Source organism: Micropterus salmoides, unplaced genomic scaffold (assembly GCF_014851395.1).
Source record: "Micropterus salmoides isolate LMB-PRFRI ecotype aquatic unplaced genomic scaffold, ASM1485139v1 Ms_hic_scaffold_18, whole genome shotgun sequence".
NCBI classification, from domain to species: Eukaryota; Metazoa; Chordata; class Actinopteri; order Centrarchiformes; family Centrarchidae; genus Micropterus; species Micropterus salmoides.
In genome coordinates, this window is record NW_024040928.1 from 14,675,355 (window position 1) to 14,695,269 (window position 19,915).

At 39.1% G+C, this 19,915-nt stretch overlaps 2 protein-coding genes across 2 annotated transcripts; both read left to right on the top strand.

Annotated features, from left to right (window-relative positions):
• Positions 1-3,081: 3,081 nt before the first annotated feature.
• On the top strand, positions 3,082-9,231 carry tmed10 (transmembrane p24 trafficking protein 10). Its single transcript, XM_038726669.1, has 5 exons — positions 3,082-3,313; positions 4,802-4,922; positions 5,348-5,421; positions 7,225-7,351; positions 7,780-9,231. The coding sequence occupies exons 1-5, from the start codon at positions 3,137-3,139 to the stop codon at positions 7,899-7,901; spliced, it is 621 nt and encodes a 206-aa protein (XP_038582597.1). The 5' UTR covers positions 3,082-3,136; the 3' UTR covers positions 7,902-9,231.
• A 2,839-nt stretch (positions 9,232-12,070) lies between these two features.
• On the top strand, positions 12,071-15,590 carry eif2b2 (eukaryotic translation initiation factor 2B, subunit 2 beta). Its single transcript, XM_038727353.1, has 8 exons — positions 12,071-12,335; positions 13,373-13,493; positions 14,250-14,401; positions 14,519-14,682; positions 14,805-14,900; positions 14,979-15,116; positions 15,197-15,263; positions 15,388-15,590. The coding sequence occupies exons 1-8, from the start codon at positions 12,164-12,166 to the stop codon at positions 15,543-15,545; spliced, it is 1,068 nt and encodes a 355-aa protein (XP_038583281.1). The 5' UTR covers positions 12,071-12,163; the 3' UTR covers positions 15,546-15,590.
• The last annotated feature ends 4,325 nt before the right edge of the window (positions 15,591-19,915 follow it).

Consider the following 19,915-nt stretch of genomic DNA (forward strand, 5'->3'; position numbering starts at 1 on the left):
AGATTAGACAATCATTCAATAGTAAGATTATTGTACTTTTCCAAGTAGTTTACAGATTGCATCTTGCCCCTAGAAACATTTAACCCACAGTGAATATTGCTCAAAATCTACTTGAGAGATAATGGTAGGTTTAATCAGAAGGTGTGACATTTACATTTCTGTTTAATCAAAACATGCAAAAATGTTGATTAGTCACAGGTATATTAATATTAAATAAAGTTTTAGGAATTTCATTTCCAGCCCAAAACCTCCATAGCATGGAGGAGTGTGTGACATGCTATTCTTAGAGGTTATTTGACGCACTAAGCTACAATACTGGAGGGATTTCTCTATCCAATAATTACTGCTCACTTAACGCCAGACTCCCCACACAACAGCATGTCCTCGTCTCATCTCGTGGGATCAGTAACAAGGACGTTTCCCTGGAAACTGGACAGCTCGATCATATGTAATTGGGTAATCCCTGAGCTGCTGACAGAGAAATAATAGCTTTTGGGATTTTCAAAATACCCCAGCCAACACTGAGCATGATATGTCTGTTTTGTAAACCGGATTTACCAATCACATACAGTTATATAGAGTAATATTAAAGGCATTTCTAAGTAAAAATATATAGATGTAAGACAAGCATGACAAAATGAAAATATATCATTTCTAATACTGGAACTGCAGTATCAATATCTTTTTATAGGAGCAGGTTTAAAATATGAACCATGATAGAAGTATAGCAATCATTGCTCATTCAGCTAAAGCCTGTGTCTACTGTCCAACAGAGTTTACATGGTATGAAAGATGGTCACACATTACAGAGATCAACTTGAACCTCTGAACAGTCTACTGTGGTTTTCACTACCTTGAACTTACATGTTAGCACAAGTCTTCCCACACTCATGTCAACCACACACCTTATTGGTCTCAAGAAAATGGCCATTTTGACCCACTAGGGGGCCCCAAGTCCTAAATGGACTGTATGTAAGGGCCCCAGAAACTTTAGTCATCTCAAAGGAGCACTTTGCTAGTTAAGTTGTTTTGTAAAACTCTCTGCTTGTATGGGTCTATCCTATCTGTTGCAAAGTCTGATATATATTGACGCAAGAGCCTACTTACTTTCCGGGATGTTCAGGTATAATCAAGATCCGTGTCCATTCTGCACAGAGCTTTAAACACATGATACCATGTATTTGTACATATAAAGGGTGATATTTATAGTGAAGGCTACTGTCCCCTTTCACTAAATATGAGGTCAGGTTGCCCTGTTCCATGTTTGGCTTTGTGTACTCTCAGATCTACCTACCTTCAACTGGCTAAATGTTTTTGCAGCAGGCACTGCACAGTGCACATTATCTGAAGCTAGGAATACTTCTGGGATAAATGATGCTGTGTGGTACCTGTACCCTACATCAAGCTGCAAAGCTCAAGAATACAAAACCTGTCACTATAACAAAGTAATCTAAGCTCAACGGCCCACTTACCAGCTTTCAGACTCACTGTATTCTTCAGCAAATTAAGCTTGCTCAGGTGTCATCACATGATCTAAGAGTGCAGCTTCAGTCATGTCTGCATGTCTGGGGATGTCTCTGTTCAAATACGTATCTGGCATTGGATGTGAACGTCCTGCTTGATCATCCATTAACCCCTGTCCTTCAAGTTGCACTAATGTAGTGTTCCTCACAGATGTTGCATGTGTCATGTGCCACTTCAGTTTTCCTCTCTGGGTCTTGTCTTTAGGTAGGTAGGTAGATTTATTTTGTCACAATATAACAGGTTAGATAGTGAAATTGAGTTTGTAACTCCCTTCTGCTACATAGCAGACAATATACATTTATATAGAAGCAATTATAAAAATGGTAAACAGAAATATACTATTCAATGGACAGGTGCTAAGGATGAATTTGAGCTTAAGTGTCTGATAGCTTGGGGGGAAAGCTGCTCTGCAATCTGGTGGTGCGGCAGCAGAAACTTCTATATCTCTTCTATATCTCTTCCCAGGCAACAGGATAAACAGGCGGTGGCTTACTATTTAGGGTGTAGAACGTGTCAACTTGTTTGTGGTAAGTGATTTACGACTTGAAGACTTCGGCTAGATGTTCCAGCAGTCCAGCCACGTAATGGAGTCCCACCTCACCACTAACATAAAAGAGCACATCAAGTGATTAGGCTGCACTTGAGCCAGCTCTATTTGCTCATGAAGACAGTGAGATGCTGATGAAGGTTCTGTTGTAGTTAAAGAGCTTCCATCCTCAACTATTATCACTATGTCACAGTATGTCTCTAATGTTCAAACATCTGTAGTTTAATTAGTCCCCTGTGGGGCAAGCCGTTTTAAAAAAACTTACTAGTTGCTATTTAAAATCTACTAGTACTTATTTATTAGATACTATTAGATACTAACTATTCCCGTTTTACTTGTAACAATTGATTAGATACGAGTAGGCTACTTAACTTTTAGTTACTAGTGACTATTCCATTAACTACTAGTAACTATTCCCGTTTTACTAGTAATGGCCTATTTGATTAGATAGTAGTACTTAATTTTTAGTTAGTAACTATTCCATTAGTTACTAGTTTAGATAGTATAGTACCTATTCATTAGTAACTATTTGAATAGTTACTAGTAACCATTTCCATTTTACTAGTGTCTATTATTCAGATACTAGTGCTTATTTATTAGTTACTAGTAACTATTTCAGTCTTATTAGTAACAGTTCAAATGTTGCAATTATCTTCTCACAGAAAGGCCTGGGATGACCAAAGTTTGTACTAAAGATCTTCTTGCTGAGAGGCGAACCACCACACCACCATGCCACCCTGGTTTAAGCCCACACAACTATAAATATTTTTGTGTAGAGTCATTTCTGTATAAATCCTGAAATGCATTTGTGAATCCTTCTGTGTGCATGAATTAATTCTGAGGCTGATCTGACTCCATACATACAGGTTTATCCGACCATGCACATGCACACACACGTTGACCTCATCATAAGCCCACGGAAGAAGGGTCGCTAAACGGGGCGTAGTTCTTCCTCCAGGTCGGCGGCGGCGCTGGAGGCTTCAGTCAGGCCGGCTGTGTGAGTTGGAACTCGGTGTTAAGCTGGTTGGCTGCTGGCACGGGCTGGTTGGTCGGTTGAGGGTAGCCATGGCTCGACTCGCTGCGCTACTGCTGTTACCGGTTCTTATTGAATCTGTATTTTCCATTTCTTTCTTTTTACCGGTCAACTCAAGAAAGTGTTTACGAGAGGAGATCCACAAAGACGTCCTCGTTACGGGGGAGTATGAAATAAGCGAACAGGCGAACACCAAAACTAATCTGAAGGTGAGCACAGACCTGCAGTTAACGTAACCAGTGTGTGTTGAGGCCTCAGTCTTCTGTCTGTTTTTAAATTCGCTAGCAGGTACAAGTGGAAACTTTATCTTATGTTGAAGATAATCTGAATAGTCGGTGGCTGAAATCTGTTTCAGCTGTTGTTAGCATTGTGGCTAACGTAGGCCCCGAAAAACTCGTCTTCCTGGTTTTAGTAGCCAATTAGCTAGCTAACGTCAGTGCGTGCTAACATTATCGTTAAAGATGCATTTTGGCAAAACCTCAGATTACTCTGACACTGATGAACGCACATTGTATCGACGATTACCGGTGTTTATTTCACAATGATTGTGATTTTATGAAGCGTGAAATAATCCCATCTGTGTCATCGGCTCGGTTCTGCTGCTGTTACACGTCAGTCTTACCGTCCATTCAACTGGCAGCCACAAGCTAGCGACGTTAGCACATTAGCCACTTAATATACACGTAAACAGCTTGTGTGTACAATTATTTTAATAAATGCGGTCTAAAGATCGCCTCCATAAAACATACAGGGCCTTCTATCCTTATTGAATATTGTTATTAACCCATTGTATCCATATTAACCATTTTCCTAATAAGGTTTTGTGAAACAGTCTCGATGTATTAACAGCTGCCAACATTAATGCTTAGCTGGTGCTGCATTAAAGAGGGAATTATTAGTTTTTATTATAATATTTTATACTTATTTTAATGCATTCAATTGGGGCTGCAAGTAGCTTTTTTAGTTTGTATAATATGTTTATTATTTTATCAATTTATAATAAAATCTTTAGAATGACAAAAATTATTTAAATGCCCAACACAGTTTCCCACAGCCCAAGCTGAAATCTTTAAATAGCTTGTTTTATTCAAACAACTTCACCTTACCATCGTTTAAAAGGGAGAAGCGCAGGAAATCCTCAGCATCCTGAGATGTTGGAACCAGAGACTTTTTTCTTCTTAATAAAGGAGTTGATAGACTTACGAAATGAATTACAAACTTTTGTGAATTGGTTAATGGGTTCAGAATAGGGCTGGGAAATAAAACAATTATGATAATTATCTCGCTATAATTTTACTCAATAACGATATAACAGATGTTTAATAAATGTTTGATTTAATTCATTTAAATCACAAATGAATTAGAACTTAAATGTTCTATTAAGATGTTTATTTTGTTAAGGAAAAGGGACTGAAAAAATATTTTACTTAATTTTCTTTAAAAAAAAAAAAAAAGATTTTATCATTGTTTTGAAAGTTCTACCGCAGCTTTAATTAATCATCTGGTTTGTAGAACTTTCACTCAGGAGCAAAAATCAGCCTTTAAACTTGAAAGAAATAATGATTTTACAGTTATCGTGTTAATTATTGATCACGATTGAGATGACATTTTTATCCTAACATTTTTGGCCATATCGCCAAGCCCTGATTTTAGAAATGCATTTAATATTTATATCATTATTGTCTTTAACTTTGTAGATCACAGATTCCTCCAGTCACACTCTTTACTCCAAGGAAGATGCAACAAAAGGAAAGTTTGCATTCACCACAGAGGACTATGACATGTTTGAGGTGTGCTTTGAGAGCAAATCACCCATGGGTAAGTGTGTTAACTCCCAAAACCAGGCAGCTCACACAGGCACAAAATTATAATTTATTTCAACACCAATGTATGTCATTATTTCTTTCACTGACAGAGTAAAGAGTATGCTACAGCTGTTATCAACCCACACATACAATTAGTTTATGTCTTTATCATTGAGGAAGATCAAAGATCTGAGTTTTGATGAACATTTTTCTCCACTTTGTTAAGAAATAAAATGTGTGACATGGTTTGGTGATATTTCTGTTGTTGTGATATGAATAGATTGTTATGAGATTAGAGATGTGAATTTATGGAAATGAACCACACGTCTTGTGTTATATTTGCACAGTAGTTCTTCAGAAAAGACAGTTTTATTCAGCTTATTTGATATGATGCTAAAATCTCTTCTTTTCTTTATTCTTTTTTTTTTTTTAAATCAGGGACTGGAAGAGTGCCTGACCAGCTGGTCAATCTTGACATGAAGCACGGAGTGGAGGCCAAAAACTATGAAGAGGTAAGTGTTGGGAGTCTGAAATGTCTGCTTACTTTTGTAGAGTGAAGACAGACACTGCAGATAAGTCTGTCTGCAGCTTGTAGAGCAGGTCAGTGGATGTGGGTTATTGGTCTTGCACCCAGGATTTCACTACATGTATTAAATATTCTGGTTTGAAAAATTTGAAAGCCAGAGGTTCATTTGAATCCAACTGCCTGCACTCCTGAGCCTGGTAAAAGGTTAGAGGACACCAAAATGTCCTAAATACAGTCTAAACTTTAGTTCTCTTTTGAGAAGTTGGTTTTGGACCTTTGGAAAATTGCAACTTGGTTAAATCTGGAAGTATAGTCCTAGTCAGGATGAAGGTTCTCATTTATCAAACTACCGTAGAAATAAAGTGAGTTCAGATTCAAGAGATGAAACCGACATACAATCCTTTCCCTGAAACTGTTGCCCAACGTTGAAACAAGCAGATCAGATTACTAACTACCTTATTTACTGTTATGTACCCATGTAGATGCCTTGTGCGGTATTAGTGGCACTGCCAAGTATCCATTGTCAAAACATGATAAAGGCGTCATCGTGTCCAAGTACAGAAAATAGAGAGACGTCAGCGGAGGTGGTTCGTTGCCTCCACATCATTCAGTATTTTCCTATATAGGGTCATGTTTTGCATCATCATTTACATTACTTTGTATTCCTTGTGAGTATGGATAGCACCTGGCACTGTGGCTCCCTCAGGTAACACTTCATAAGCGCTAAAACCCTGCAAGCTGAGAATCACCTCCCTTCCCACACATGCTGCACAAACATGACGTACTGTTCTGCTGAAGGGAGTGTGTAGGTGGATGTTCAGGGGAGAGCTCAAGTGGGCGTGCCGGTCTGTGGGCAGCTGGGTGGATCTTAAATTGCACATGAATTCACCTACTTAGATGGGTGTGTTACTTAACAAATGAGCAAGCTGTTCAGTAGATGATGTACTGGTATTTGGTAAATATGCTGGATGAAGTCCCTGTCTCTTGCACAATATTTGAGAATGTGTACTTGGCAGATGGAAGCGGTACTATCAAGTGTTTCTTTATTCTCTGTTCCTAATGGGCAGATGTCTGTCTGGGGCTGCTGCCCAAACCAGTTCAATGTACAGTTTGGTTATTTGGTCCAGACCAAAGGGAACAACAGTGGCATTATTGCTATTTAGTTTTTGTCCATTTCGGGTTCACACAGACTTTTTAGAATCGAACCAACAGTTGCAAACATAAGTCACAGGGGCAGACAGGTAACGTTGGGCAGTTTTGGTATCTTGCATCATCATCACTGCACAGACCAGAGTTCAGTTTTGTGGCTGACGGCACATTGCAGAAATAGTTGTTGTAAGCATTATTAGTTGAGACTGCAGCAACAAAATTTCCATTGTATATAATAACAAACTGATAGATATACTGAAGGAAAGGAAGTGTCCTGAACCACAACGTGTGGGACAATGGTTGCCACAATCCTCAGATAAATTTCGTGAATTTGTTAAATGTGTACACGTCAGACATTTGTTATCACATTATCCTGGAGTTTGTTAAAGATGAAGACTGTCCCTTTTTAGGTGGTGCAGCTGGTCAGTTCACACCAGAGTTCAAATGGCAGCTTTCTCACCAGCCTGAACGAACAAGACTAATAAATACAGCACTTTTTCTTTAAACACATACAGCTCAAGAGTGACACCTGCTGGACGAAGTACATAATGACACTGCTGAAAGTTATTAATGCCTCCCACCATTGGCTTCTCATTATTTTCAAACGGTGGTTTTAGTAACTTCTGTTTTGTCCCTCCAGATTGCCAAGGTAGAGAAGCTGAAGCCTCTCGAGGTCGAGCTGAGGCGACTGGAGGACCTGTCGGAGTCAATCGTCAATGATTTTGCTTACATGAAGAAGAGAGAGGAGGAGATGCGTGACACCAATGGTAAGAAAACAAGTCATTGACCACGTGACTACAGGGAAAGGACAATTGGTTGAATTATAATTGTTACCTCTCTAAATGAATGTACATGCTTATTTAGTTCCTTTAGCAGGGCAGACACTGAATTGATGATGCCTGATTTACTACGAATTCGCCACCCCCAACTAGTTTTATAATCAGGTTTGATACAGTTTGAGGGTCTTGATGCCTTGCCTTCAGTGTGAGCAGAGAAGTCACAGGTTCTGGTCGTGCAGAAAGGCCAATTTAAAATTTGTAGTATGAGTTAACACAAGATTAATAAAGCGTACAGCCTCTGCCAAGCTTTGACAGAGTTTTAATTTCTTGAATTATTAAGTTTTCACTTTTGTGAAAAATTATTACACTTTCCCTGACCAATAACATTTACCCCTCCTTTTTTCACCACTCTCCAGAGTCCACCAACACACGTGTGCTGTACTTCAGCATATTCTCCATGTGCTGTCTCATTGGGCTGGCTACATGGCAGGTCTTCTACTTGCGGCGCTTCTTCAAGGCAAAGAAGCTGATCGAGTAGAGCAGCCCCCTAGCTCCTTACCTCGGGGGAAGCTGTCTGCCAGTCAGCCAACGCATCCCAACATCCACCCTCCTTGGACTAGCTTCAGCAAACAACAACAAGTGGGGTTGAGGGGCTCAAATTCTAGTTTTCACAGCTGTAAGAGAGAGTACCAACGTTGTCCTCTGAAAAATGATTCACCTGCTTATTTAGTGGTTTGAAATATGAAAAGTGCTGTAGGGAGAAATGCGCTGTGAGACATGGGAGGCATATGTCACCGTATTAGTGAATTATGTCTCCATGGTACTTCACATTTCTGTCTGTCTTTTGAGTGTTGCAGCTTACTGAATAAGAACTTGTTCCTTCAATCAGTTGAACAGTGATGTTTGAGCTCAGTTTGAATGGATGTGCCATGAACGAATGTCTTTTTGCCCTTCTGTTGATGTACACATTCTTTGCCATGCCAAGCAAACTAGATCCTTGGTGCCCTTTGATCAAGTGAATGCTATTTGGGGGAGAGAAAAAAAGTGGTTTGTTGTTACTTTGATAAGAAAATTGGCAACCACTGAACTTCTGTGTCACTTAATTTGCATACTTGTTTGGTAGCTAAATTTAACCGTGTCTTTAGTTTTTCATATTGTAAATGCGATTTAGTTGCTTCTACAGGTTTATTATTTGGGAGGGGGGATCGTGCGTTGTCAGAGTAATATTCTTAGTTATAAATTAGGTCACTTCTATGAACTCTTGCACGTTGTAGGTTTTTTTTTTTTTGTTTTTTTGGAACACCTCAACTTTCTCTTGTCACCAGTTAAAAGTATCCAGAAACCAAAAACCATGTCATTTTTAAGAAGGAATTTGCAGCATTATACTATATGCATATGGCTACAAGTAATTTAACCACCTGACTTCTATGATACAAATCATATTTACATGTGCAAGTTTAGTTTCTCTTCTCAGAGTGCAGGGAGTTGGAGGTTTTGATGGGAAATGTACAATAGGCTATTCTGAAGTTTCCTTTCAGTCATATGCCCCTTTTTCTTTACACACTGGCAAATTTAATTGTCCTTTTGTAATTTTCAAAATATCACTTCCTAATTACAGTACTTGCAGATCCATCCAGTGTGCTTCTTTTCTTTAGAAATACTTGTGAGGCTTGGGTTACATGAGAATGTGGGTGGTTGCAAATCTTCATATTGGTTTTGACAGGGATTAATTGAGGCATCTGCCATGGATACATTTTTAACAATGGATATGCGCACTGTGCGCAACCAATGATTTTTATGTTGACTGATAAATTTTGTAAATTTGTGTTGGGCTTTTATTCAATAAAATATTGGATGGATTTACATTAGCTGTGATGTAGTCTAACTCTCTTATGAGGTCTAAAAGGCGGTTTTCGATTTTTTTCTTTTTAGCATTTTACCGACCCGCACATCAGCTGTAATATCACAGTATCGTGAGTGCTACGCTGAAACAGACAAACTAGCATTTAAATGTCATATTTTCGGACTATAAATGTACTTGTTTCTACAATGTTCATAATGTGTAATTCGTGATCAACTTGTTTTGTCTTTTACCTGTTTCAGTGTAAATAGTCACATGACTATGTTCACGTCGTTGGTGCGCTTTGAAGACAGGATGAAGTCATTACATTTATTTGGAAAATGCTTTTAACAAGAGCCAGATGTGAAGAGAAGTTGAGCACACCTCCCTCCCAAACAACCAAAAGCATTCAGAGCGTCACAGTTCAGGGGCTCTCTGTAGCCCTCGTAAATCATCAAAGCTCCACAACATTTGAAAATTCTTATATTCTTTTTGAAATAAAATGCTATCCATGTTGCTTTGTTGAAATCGTGACTAGCGGGACAATAAAATAATGAGGTATTCTGTTAGTTACCATGCTAATGATTTCTATCAGATTAGTTTGGTTTCAAGAGTCATTAATTTGATAAAACTGCAAGAATCATATTGAGGCATATTTTAGATCCCACGCAGTATTGTCCTGGGCTTTGAAGAGAAATCAGGTATATTCCAAGGCTGTTTTTCCACCCATGACATCCTCTTCATTTCATTGTCTGTCACTGATTGGATAATAAGATCTCACTGCTATGGGACTGTGCACCAAAACATCAAAACAGCTAGTTTCCTTTCACACCCATATGAAAGTTTGAAACGTCACAAACAGGAAATTTTTGATACAAAAAATGGAAAAAAGTGCCAATGACAGAAAACCCTTAACCAGCCTACATGTAGGGTGAATCTAGGGTGAAGCCTTACACATGATACATTTCTGTAATACTGAAGGTGTTACCTATCCATTTAAGGAGGAAAGAAGGTTATATAATATTCCAAGGAGACATGGAATACCTTGTAAACTGACCACAAACCTTTCTTTTTGGTAACATTTGGATGATTGGGACATGTTTTATCATTGATTTAAGCTAGTGTAAGCACATTTATTGCACAATTTTATTCATACTTTTATATAGTTTCACGTGCAAATTGTCCTTTTCCTGTTCATCATTATGAAACACAGAGCACACACGATGGTTCTCTATTACAGAGATTTTCAAAGTGTGAGCTGGACCTCCCCACGGGGGCTCTAAACAGTTTTAGGCAAGGCTTAGTGAATGGAAGTGGAATAATATTACATTAGTTATCAAAACAAGATCATAGCCTATGTGTGTGATTTGGTTAAAGACAAAGTTCAGAGATACAGTAGTTGTGGGGGACTGTTTTTCCCCACTTCATAAGAGTCAGAAACTACACTGAACAAAATTATAAACGCAACACTTGTTTGTGCCCCCATTCATCTTGAGCTGAACTCAAAGATCTAAGACATTAAGTACACTAAAGGCCTATTTCTCTCAAATATTGTTCACAAATCTGTCAAAATCTGTGTTAGTGAGCACTTCTCCTTTGCTGAGATAATCCATCCACCTCACAGGTGTGGCATATCAAGATGCTGATCAGACAGCAAGTGTTGCGTTAATAATTTTATTCAGTGTAATAAATGCCTTAGGTTTAGACCTTTTTTTTAATGTAGTTGGTGTAGTCTGAATTTACGTCAAACAGCAATATTAGGCTATCTTGGCTCAATTGTTGAGTGTCTATGGCATCCAATAACATAATGATCAAGTAAACTGGGGGATGGGGGGCTTTTTCCAAGCTTTGCTTAAGGGGAGGCCCTCATTCTCAGACTGTGAAAACCCCTGCTCTCTTGCATTTTCTTCATTAGCACTGTCTCAATCACCCAAAATCAGACAAAATAAAAACATAATAGTAACATATTTTTTTTCCTGATTTTGTTGCATTAGTGCATCCTATTTACATTAAATGGTTGTGCAATATATTAACTTTGAAAACTAGCTAAAGTTTATGTAGTTTTCCACACCTCATGCTTTGCAGCGTCACCTTTCTGTTTGATGCCCACCTATATGATGTCACACCAGTAAGGGAATGTAATTTTCCCTCATCAGGGGAGAAAATCAACTTAGTTATACTGTCCAATTTGCCCCAATCACCCTTAATTCATAAGCTGTTTAGTCTACAGCTGTGCAATCAACTATGTGAGGCTGTACATCAGGTACAGTGGTGCTTTATGCTCAATGCTAATGGCAGTATGCTAACATCCAGATGCTAAGCAGATATCAAATCTTCATTCTGTAGTTCTATTATACTGTACTATTTACAATGAGTTTACATTATACCTGTAAGTTGTTTACCTACTGGTTTCTGAATAACTCATTCAAGTAAGTAAATAAATTAAAAAGTATTTCAATCAAATGTTGTGTTTCTTTTGCCTTCAATATGAAACACCTACCAGTCACACTTGGGACAAAATAAAATGAGCACTTTATTCTGTGACTTTTCCATTCAAAATGTCACACCATACATAAAACTGCATTAAAAATATACAATAATTTAAAAAATATTTTTAATTATATTACTTGAATTAAATGAGGTTAAGTGAAAGATAAACATTATTTTCCAGGCGATTTCCGGGCATCTAGCAAAAGGGAACGATTATGAAGGGGAGACAGAATTTGACATTACACCGGTCTCTTGATATGATTGGCCGCCGCGTTACGGTCAAGTCTCCAGTTGTTTGTTTAACTGCCGCAAACTTGATGCAATAGCTCGTGAAGTGGTCGACCAATCAAATGAGAGGGTAGTCATAATGACCCGGATGAACTCCTGAACCATTTCCTCGTCAAAACACTCTCATGCTAGAAAAAGTAGCCTACGTTTTAGTGTAACAGCAAGTGGTTTTTATAACAGCTATGCCGGGCCCAGACAAAGAAACAGACCTGACGGAGAGAATCGAAGCGTTTCTGTCCGACCTGAAGCGTGGAGGGACCGGGACGGGACCGCTGCGGGGCTCGGCGGAGACAGCCCGAGAGACGACAGCCCTGCTCCGCAGAATCACAGCCCAGGCACGGTGGAGCAGCGCAGGTGCTTCATGCTACTCTGTTTCTCTATTTACATTTTAACCTATGAGTTTAACTCAGACATTACAGTAGTGCAGACAGCTAATGTGAAAGCTGTCACTGTAGCTGAACAACATGGACTCAAATGGTGCAGCTGCTGTCAGACTGTGTTGTTCAAGAGAACGAGCTTCTAATAAAGGCTTTGAGGGAGCAAGTAGACTTAGTTTTGTTTTCTGTATGAGACAGGTCACTCAAATAAGATAAGATGAGACAAAATAGAGCTTTAGATGAAGATATACTTTATTTAATCCCCAGAGGGGAAACTCAATGTTTTTGTTCCCAGTACACTGTTAAGTGCATAGTAAAATAAATCTATTCATACAAGATGTGCATTATACAATGTATACATAATTTTCTTAATTAATCGATTAGTTGTTTGGTCTATAAAATGTCAGAAAATGTTTAAAAATTACAATCAGTATCTTCCAAAGCTGAAGGTGACATTCTCAAATGTCTTGTTTTCTCCACAACCCAAATATATTCAGTTACTGTCAGTTTACTCTGTATTTACCAGAAAATATTCACATTTATGAAGCTGAAATAAAATAATTTTTTCTTTTTTCTACGGAACATTACCCAAACCAATTAATAAATGATCATAATAGTTGGCAATTAATTTAATAGTTGACAACTTATCGATTAATAGATGCAGCTCTCTCTATCTCTATGTTTAAATATGTGTAGAATAAATGGAGGAACAAAGTAAAACTGCCAACTGACTGCAACACATGTGAATGAAAATACAGAGGAAGGGCACTATGAAGTGCTTCTTTATTATTAATTAAAAGCAATTAGTAAACCTGTACAGAAAGGTGCATCGGTGGTATGCAGCAAATGGTACAAGTATAAATGTAACACCAAAATGTTGCACACTCTATTCATAGAAAAGAAAGGAGAAGGAGGACATGATTGAAAACAGCAAGGATAGTAGATTGAGGTTCAGTTTGTCACAATCTTCAACATTTAAAGAAATCCTATTTCCACTCAAATGTTTTGTTTCAGGCGATCTGATGGAAATAATCCGGAATGAGGGGAGGAGGATGACTACTGCCCAGCCGTCAGAGACCACTGTTGGTAACATGATCAGACGGGTGCTGAAGATCATCAGAGAGGAATATGCCAGGTGAAGAGGCCTTAGGGACTGTTGAAACCAGTCACTGCACAGGAAATGTTAAAGATTAAGTTTATTGATTATACACACTCACATTGCCATTGAATATTATGAATGCTGATCTGGATTTATTGCACATAGCAGGTGTGTATACTGGAAAGTCATAAGTCACCTTTTATAGCTTCATCGAAAGCAGCTATACGATCAAAGCAGTGTCCATTATATTTTGCCTGAAGCTTGTGCTTTTTATTATTTATTACATCCTTTCTGGGTTTTATTTCATATTTGAACATTATTAACCTGATCATTTCCATTTTCATAAGAGTAAATTTAATAAAGTTAAGTCTTGTTTGAACCATTGAAAAAGAAAACCCAGCAATATATGCAAACATTTTTAATAATTAGGGAGCACGTTTCCTGGATATAATTATATATTTTGGTACTAATTATAAGGAAGACTGCATATACTATTTAAACCCAAGTAAATATTCAATCTTTATTAATTTATAACTAGAAACTTTATTAGGAAAATGAAGATTCACAAAATAAAGTGTAATGGCAAAAAACGTACTCTTATCTTTCCCTGGTTCCTCCCTTTCATGTCTGTTCTGTATATGTTTATTTGCTGTTGTACTCGTTTTGTTTGTTTGGGGTAAATTTCCTTCTTAAATTATACAATGTCTGTGAAAATGAATGTAGTGTTTCCACAAAAATAGCTTTGCACTCTTCCTCTTTCTATGAGCTTATTTGCTCTGTTCTTTTCTGCAGATCTCGAGGTAGCAGTGAAGAGACGGACCAGCAGGAATCCCTCCACAAGCTGCTGACCTCTGGAGGACTCAGCGAGGAGAACTTCAGACAGCATTTCGCTGCCCTCAAAGCGAACGTCATCGAGGCCATCAATGAGTTGCTCACTGAGCTGGGTACGTTTTGAAAAATTATTTTTAACAAGCATCATTTATCCAGCAGCTGTTATTGGATGTTCATTAATCAAACTGAAGCAAAGTCTGTATTTATTCTGTTACATTTCTTTTTTTCAGAGGGAACAACTGATAACATTGCAATGCAGGCCCTGGAGCACATTCACTCTAATGAGGTCATCATGACTATTGGCCGCTCTCGCACCGTGGAGGCCTTCCTCAAAGACGCCGCACGCAAACGCAAGTTCCACGTCATTGTGGCCGAGTGTGCTCCTTTCTGCCAGGTAGCTCAAACCCATCAAAGATGCAAGACATTTAAAATGAAAAGTTCATGTAGGAAAAAGAAAACTTGGGAGTGACTGAGATAAAAGGTTTGTTATAATCTTATTTGTTCACCTCCCAATAGGGACATGAGATGGCAACCAGTCTTTCAACAGCTGGCATCGAAACAACCGTTATTGCAGATGCCGCCATATTTGCGGTCATGTCTCGTGTTAATAAGGTATTTGGCACCACAGGAGACTTTGAAGCCCGTCTTGTCAGAGCATGTGATTTAACCTGTGTGGGGATCTCTCTTCAGGTCATCATTGGTACGCAGACAGTTCTGGCGAACGGAGGGCTGAGGGCCGTCAATGGGACACACACTCTGGCCCTTGCAGCCAAGCACCACTCGACACCTCTGATTGTTTGTGCTCCCATGTTCAAGCTCTCGCCTCAGGTGAGAAGTCTCTCTAGTCTGCCAGGTTTCTATAATTTCTGCTGAAAACAAATGATGATGAAACTATTTTGTGTCTTTAGTTCCCAAATGAAGAAGACACCTTCCATAAGTTCGTCTCTCCACACGAGGTGCTTCCTTTCACTGAAGGTAACTAGCTAAAGCTTCATCTTTTGAATATCCACTTTTAAGACTTAAATAAATAAATAAATTTTCCTCTTTTGGAGATTAATATAATATCCTAAAGTTCATTTTTTTAATATTTGTATTTCAGGTGAGATTCTCTCAAAGGTCAATGTACACTGTCCGGTGTTTGACTATGTCCCACCTGAGATCATCACACTGTTCATCTCTAACATCGGAGGACATGCACCGTCATACATCTACCGACTGATGAGCGAACTTTACCACCCAGAAGACCACGAACTTTGACTTTAACCAGTGTAATTAATAAATTTAATTAAAGGGTTCATGCTGTGTCATTTGTGTCACTTCTTCACAAAAGTCTTGCACAATGTTAAATTATTTTCATCTATTCCCACATCAGTATCTAAATGTTGAAGGGGGGGAATAAAACAGGCCATGTTATTACAGTTTGTGAAAAACAGACTCCATGTGAAATGTGTCCCAGCATCATTAATAGTGTAGGAAGAATAGACTGACAGCTAAATGCAAGTTATAACTTTATTCCACATAAAAAGGGTGAACAAAACTCTCATTATCCCCGATTGGCAAGTTCATGGCTGAATAATGTTTCATGTCAAAAGTAAGTTGTCAGTGTGTTGATGTAGTTGCAGGTATCCTCCTGGAGGAGGCGGTGTAGAACAAGCAGAGCAGCAGGTTTGTGGAGGTTTTTAATGGAACAAGAAGCAGCAGCAGTAGTGATGAACCTGCTGTGTGACATACAGATAAAATGTTTGTGTGTGTTGTGACAGCAGTTTATGGATCACCCGGTTAGATTTTATCACTATTGTGAAGGTAGAGTTCAGTTAGCAGGATGGGTCTGTTTTTGCCCTTTTGAACAGACAACTGACAAAAAAAGAAAAGCCTGTAGAAAACACAGATGTTGAAGCATTTCCCTTGTATGGACCTCATGTCAGCCCCCCTAAAGCCAGTTTACTTTCATTTTATTTTTTACTCAGTCATTTTAAAGAGCTGTTTACTTACCATGTCTGCAGCTAAATCCACACAGTGTGGCCCTCGTGATATTGAACCTCTGTGGAAAATATTTTACCCTTTTAAACGGTCAAACAGTCCGCATTCTCACTGTGTGGGAAGAAGTGACAATCACCTGTGGCATTTTGACACTGTTGTGAACATATACAGAGTCAAGGTGTTAAAAAGACCTGGACCATGCCAGAAGAAATCTTCAATGTCTTGTCTTTCCTACACAGACTTTCTTTTTAACAGTTAGGCCTATTTCCCCCTAAGAGAAATTAATGAATATCCATGAGGTAGCCTAATGTCATTTAGCTTCATGTTTGAGTAAAACACTTTACACTGAAAACAGCACATGTGTAGAAGAACAGAGCCAAAGACATGGATGGAAGTTCTTTAATGTTAAATCATCTGTCAGTGGATTCAGACAACAGATCAGAAACACCTCAAACTGTTTTTCACACCATAATCACACACAAGAACCCTGCAGATACTTGTTGGAGCAAAGAATCTAAAAGTTTTGTGGAGGTCCACATGTGTCTCTGTGTGTGTTTCCTTAGTTTGAACAGTTACTGCACTTTCTCTAGAACGAAACTATCACCACGAAAACATTGATAAAGATGGAATAGTGTTCATGAGTGATTCAACAGGAAGCTGTTTAATGTTTGTAGTTTTAGTTTGCTGCCACCTGCAGGACATCGTGCGAAGTATCTTGCAGGTGTCCTCCAGGTGGAGGCGGTGTAGAACAAGCAGAGCAGCAGGTTTGTGGAGGTTTTTGATGGAACAAGAAGATGAAGCAGCTGTGTGATGAACAGATAAAATGTTTGCGAGTGTGTCCTGTGACAGCAGTTTATGGATGAGTGTAAAAGACTGGGTCCCGCTGTATCACTCCGGCTGCACTACAGCGTCTATTCAGGGGCGCGATCCCACTACTGAGCGGCACGGGGGCTTTGACCTGCTCCGTTTCCGACCTGGTGCACCCCTCCTTAGACGACCTGGTGGTCCCGGGCTCCCCCAGGAGCACCATATCGATACCGAACTTAGCGCGGACACCCGATCGGCATAGTCCGCTGCAGCTCAGAGCTCCTGAGCTCAAACGATCCGCCAGCCTCAGCCTCCCGGTAACTTGGATTACAGGCGCGCGCCACCGCACCCGGCGGCGTTTACACGCGCTCACAGGACTTTTGACGTGGACTAAAGTGACGTCATCGCCTTCGGAAGGTATCGATCAAACCCTCTGATGAAAGTCCATCAAGGAAATATTAAGTGACCTAGTTTCAGATTATGGGGTTCATGTTGTCTGTGGTTTCATATCTCATTAAAAAGGCTAAAACTTGTACTTGTACTTCTAAGATGTTTATTTGTCATGTAGCCTACTGAAAATGTAATCAAAAAGAAACACTCAAAGTCAGTCCAATAACACACAGATACACCAAAAAAAAGTCTTAGGCCTATTTAGTTAGGTTTAACTGCAGGCTAAAAAAATCCATAACATGAAGAGCTAACTGAATGCAAAGCATTCTTTCTCTTTCCTGCCATGAATGATGGAAATGTGCTAAATCCTTGATTTGCTTATTTTTTGACCTAACAATTTGGAAAATCTAAATATACCCAGTAAGATATATTGGAACCAGCCTATAAAATATTAACTATGTGACTTATTTAATGGTAAAATGTAACTCTCCTCCCAGGCTCCTAAAACCCCCAAATTCCCACGAAAGTCAACAAGGACATGACCTCAGTGTCCATCGATAGATAAATTAGATAGATCACGTGTAATTGTAATGTCTACAGCTCTCCCAGCTGAAATCCACTGGGAGTATTGGTGTGATTGCCAAGTGTAACGTTATGTTGAGTGGTTGGACGTGAAGGCTTGGGATGAGGGTCAGGGGGGAGCATGAGAGGGGTTCTGGCACCCCGGTGCGTTCAAACAGAGAGAGTGCATTGTTCTCTGACCTAAATTTCTTGACCTGGAACTGCAGGGACAAAAAGGTCACAATGAATGGGACGCAACAACATGTCTTCACTCTCCACTGCTCCACACTCGCTGGTCAGACCATGACATCATCCAACTGTCAAACAAAATTTTGACAATTAGCCCCTCTGAAAAGAGCATAGTAGCCAAGAGAGCTGCAACCAGTAGTGTGACATATATGGTCTCAGATTTAGCAAATTATAATGATTCAGTAGTTTGATTGATTGATGATTCAGGAGTCTTTGTATCAATCTGAATCCACCCTCTTTCTTGATCATACATTAGACTGAGTCATTTATTATGGATTATGCCTCTAGCAGCAAAAATAAAATCTTCACGACCTTCTGGTTAAAACTACAACCTCCAAGTACTGAGCAATGATGACTTTTTATTTTTCAAGATTTCACAAATAATAAGAAAATAACTACAAAGAAATATTTAGAAAATAACATAGGCCTACTGTATATATAATAAAGAAAGAAAAACAGGAGATGGGCTGTCCACATGTGAAAAGAAAAATGAAACAAAATCTTGCAGATGAATCAATAAAGAAATGAATGTGAACTGGCACTAATATCAAAACAGATTCAGGTTCAAGAAAAGGCCCCAAACAGGGATTTAAAAGAGATTTGCTGTTTTATTTGAATCATAAGTTTACGAGTATCTTTTTCAGCTGTGACCATGAGCTCATGCCTGTTGGTAGCTTTACAAAAAACTCTCTTCATAGCAGAATTGTCTCATCGTTCATCATTCATGTGTTTGTGACTTGTTCTATAATGTACTGAGTCGATGCAATAAAGTTTTTAGAAAGTACAAAATATCCATTTGTTTGTTTGTTTGCAAAGGAGAAAATCCTGGCTAAGTCGCTCCTGCCTCTGAAAAACGTAAGGTTCAGTATGTTTAGCCTAAATGAAAAAGTGATCACAGGCTTGTGTGTATTTTCCAGGTGTAAAATAATGCTAGCTACAACATAATTTGGTAGCACTGCAAAGCCCTGATCTTATAAAAAGCGATTATTAGAATCTGGAAGAATCCCTGCCTGTCTGTTGCTGACTTCTGGCCTGAACACAAAGTGAACTTCACATTTATCTTTTCTTACTCTGCCTTTCAGTCCCTGCCTTTGAGTGTGCACCTTACTCACTGGAATGACATTTAAATGTGACCAAAAGACGCAGATGTCACAGTCTTTGGCCAGCAGTGCTCATCAGCATCTCAAACACATCCAGTGGCATCATCACATTTATGGGTGTGTCCTGGCGGGGGCACACTTGTCATTTTTCTGTGCTCACGAGCTCGTCTTGGTGCTTAGATGAGAGGGAGGGCGCAGATAAATCTCATTCTCTTTTTCATCATACTGACTTCATTCTTCACAGCCCTTTGATGAGACGGGGGAGCAAACCTGGGTGGAGTCTGGAGATTTACGGCCAACAGAAGCGTGCAGGCCATTAAAGCCCAGCGCCCTGCTAATGAACAGTCAGTGCAATCACACTGAGAGTAGTACAGTATGTATAGAGCTCATTGATCCAGTTTCATCCTCAGGGACATGAATGCTGTAGTCTGACCCTGTCACACAAAAGGACAACATGATTCATCTTTATTTTCTAATCAAAACTCATGTTGGATTATTTGATGTTGTGTATCTGACACAACATGCTGTTATGGTTTAAGC

Coding starts and splice junctions, on each gene's coding strand:
- tmed10 (XM_038726669.1), top strand. CDS start 3,137: ATGGCTCGACTCGCTGCGCTACTGCTGTTACCGGTTCTTATTGAATCT. Junction 3,314..4,801: donor ACACCAAAACTAATCTGAAG/GTGAGCACAGAC, acceptor TTAACTTTGTAG/ATCACAGATTCCTCCAGTCA. Junction 4,923..5,347: donor TGAGAGCAAATCACCCATGG/GTAAGTGTGTTA, acceptor TTTTTAAATCAG/GGACTGGAAGAGTGCCTGAC.
- eif2b2 (XM_038727353.1), top strand. CDS start 12,164: ATGCCGGGCCCAGACAAAGAAACAGACCTGACGGAGAGAATCGAAGCG. Junction 13,494..14,249: donor ATCAGAGAGGAATATGCCAG/GTGAAGAGGCCT, acceptor TCTTTTCTGCAG/ATCTCGAGGTAGCAGTGAAG. Junction 14,901..14,978: donor TCATGTCTCGTGTTAATAAG/GTATTTGGCACC, acceptor ATCTCTCTTCAG/GTCATCATTGGTACGCAGAC.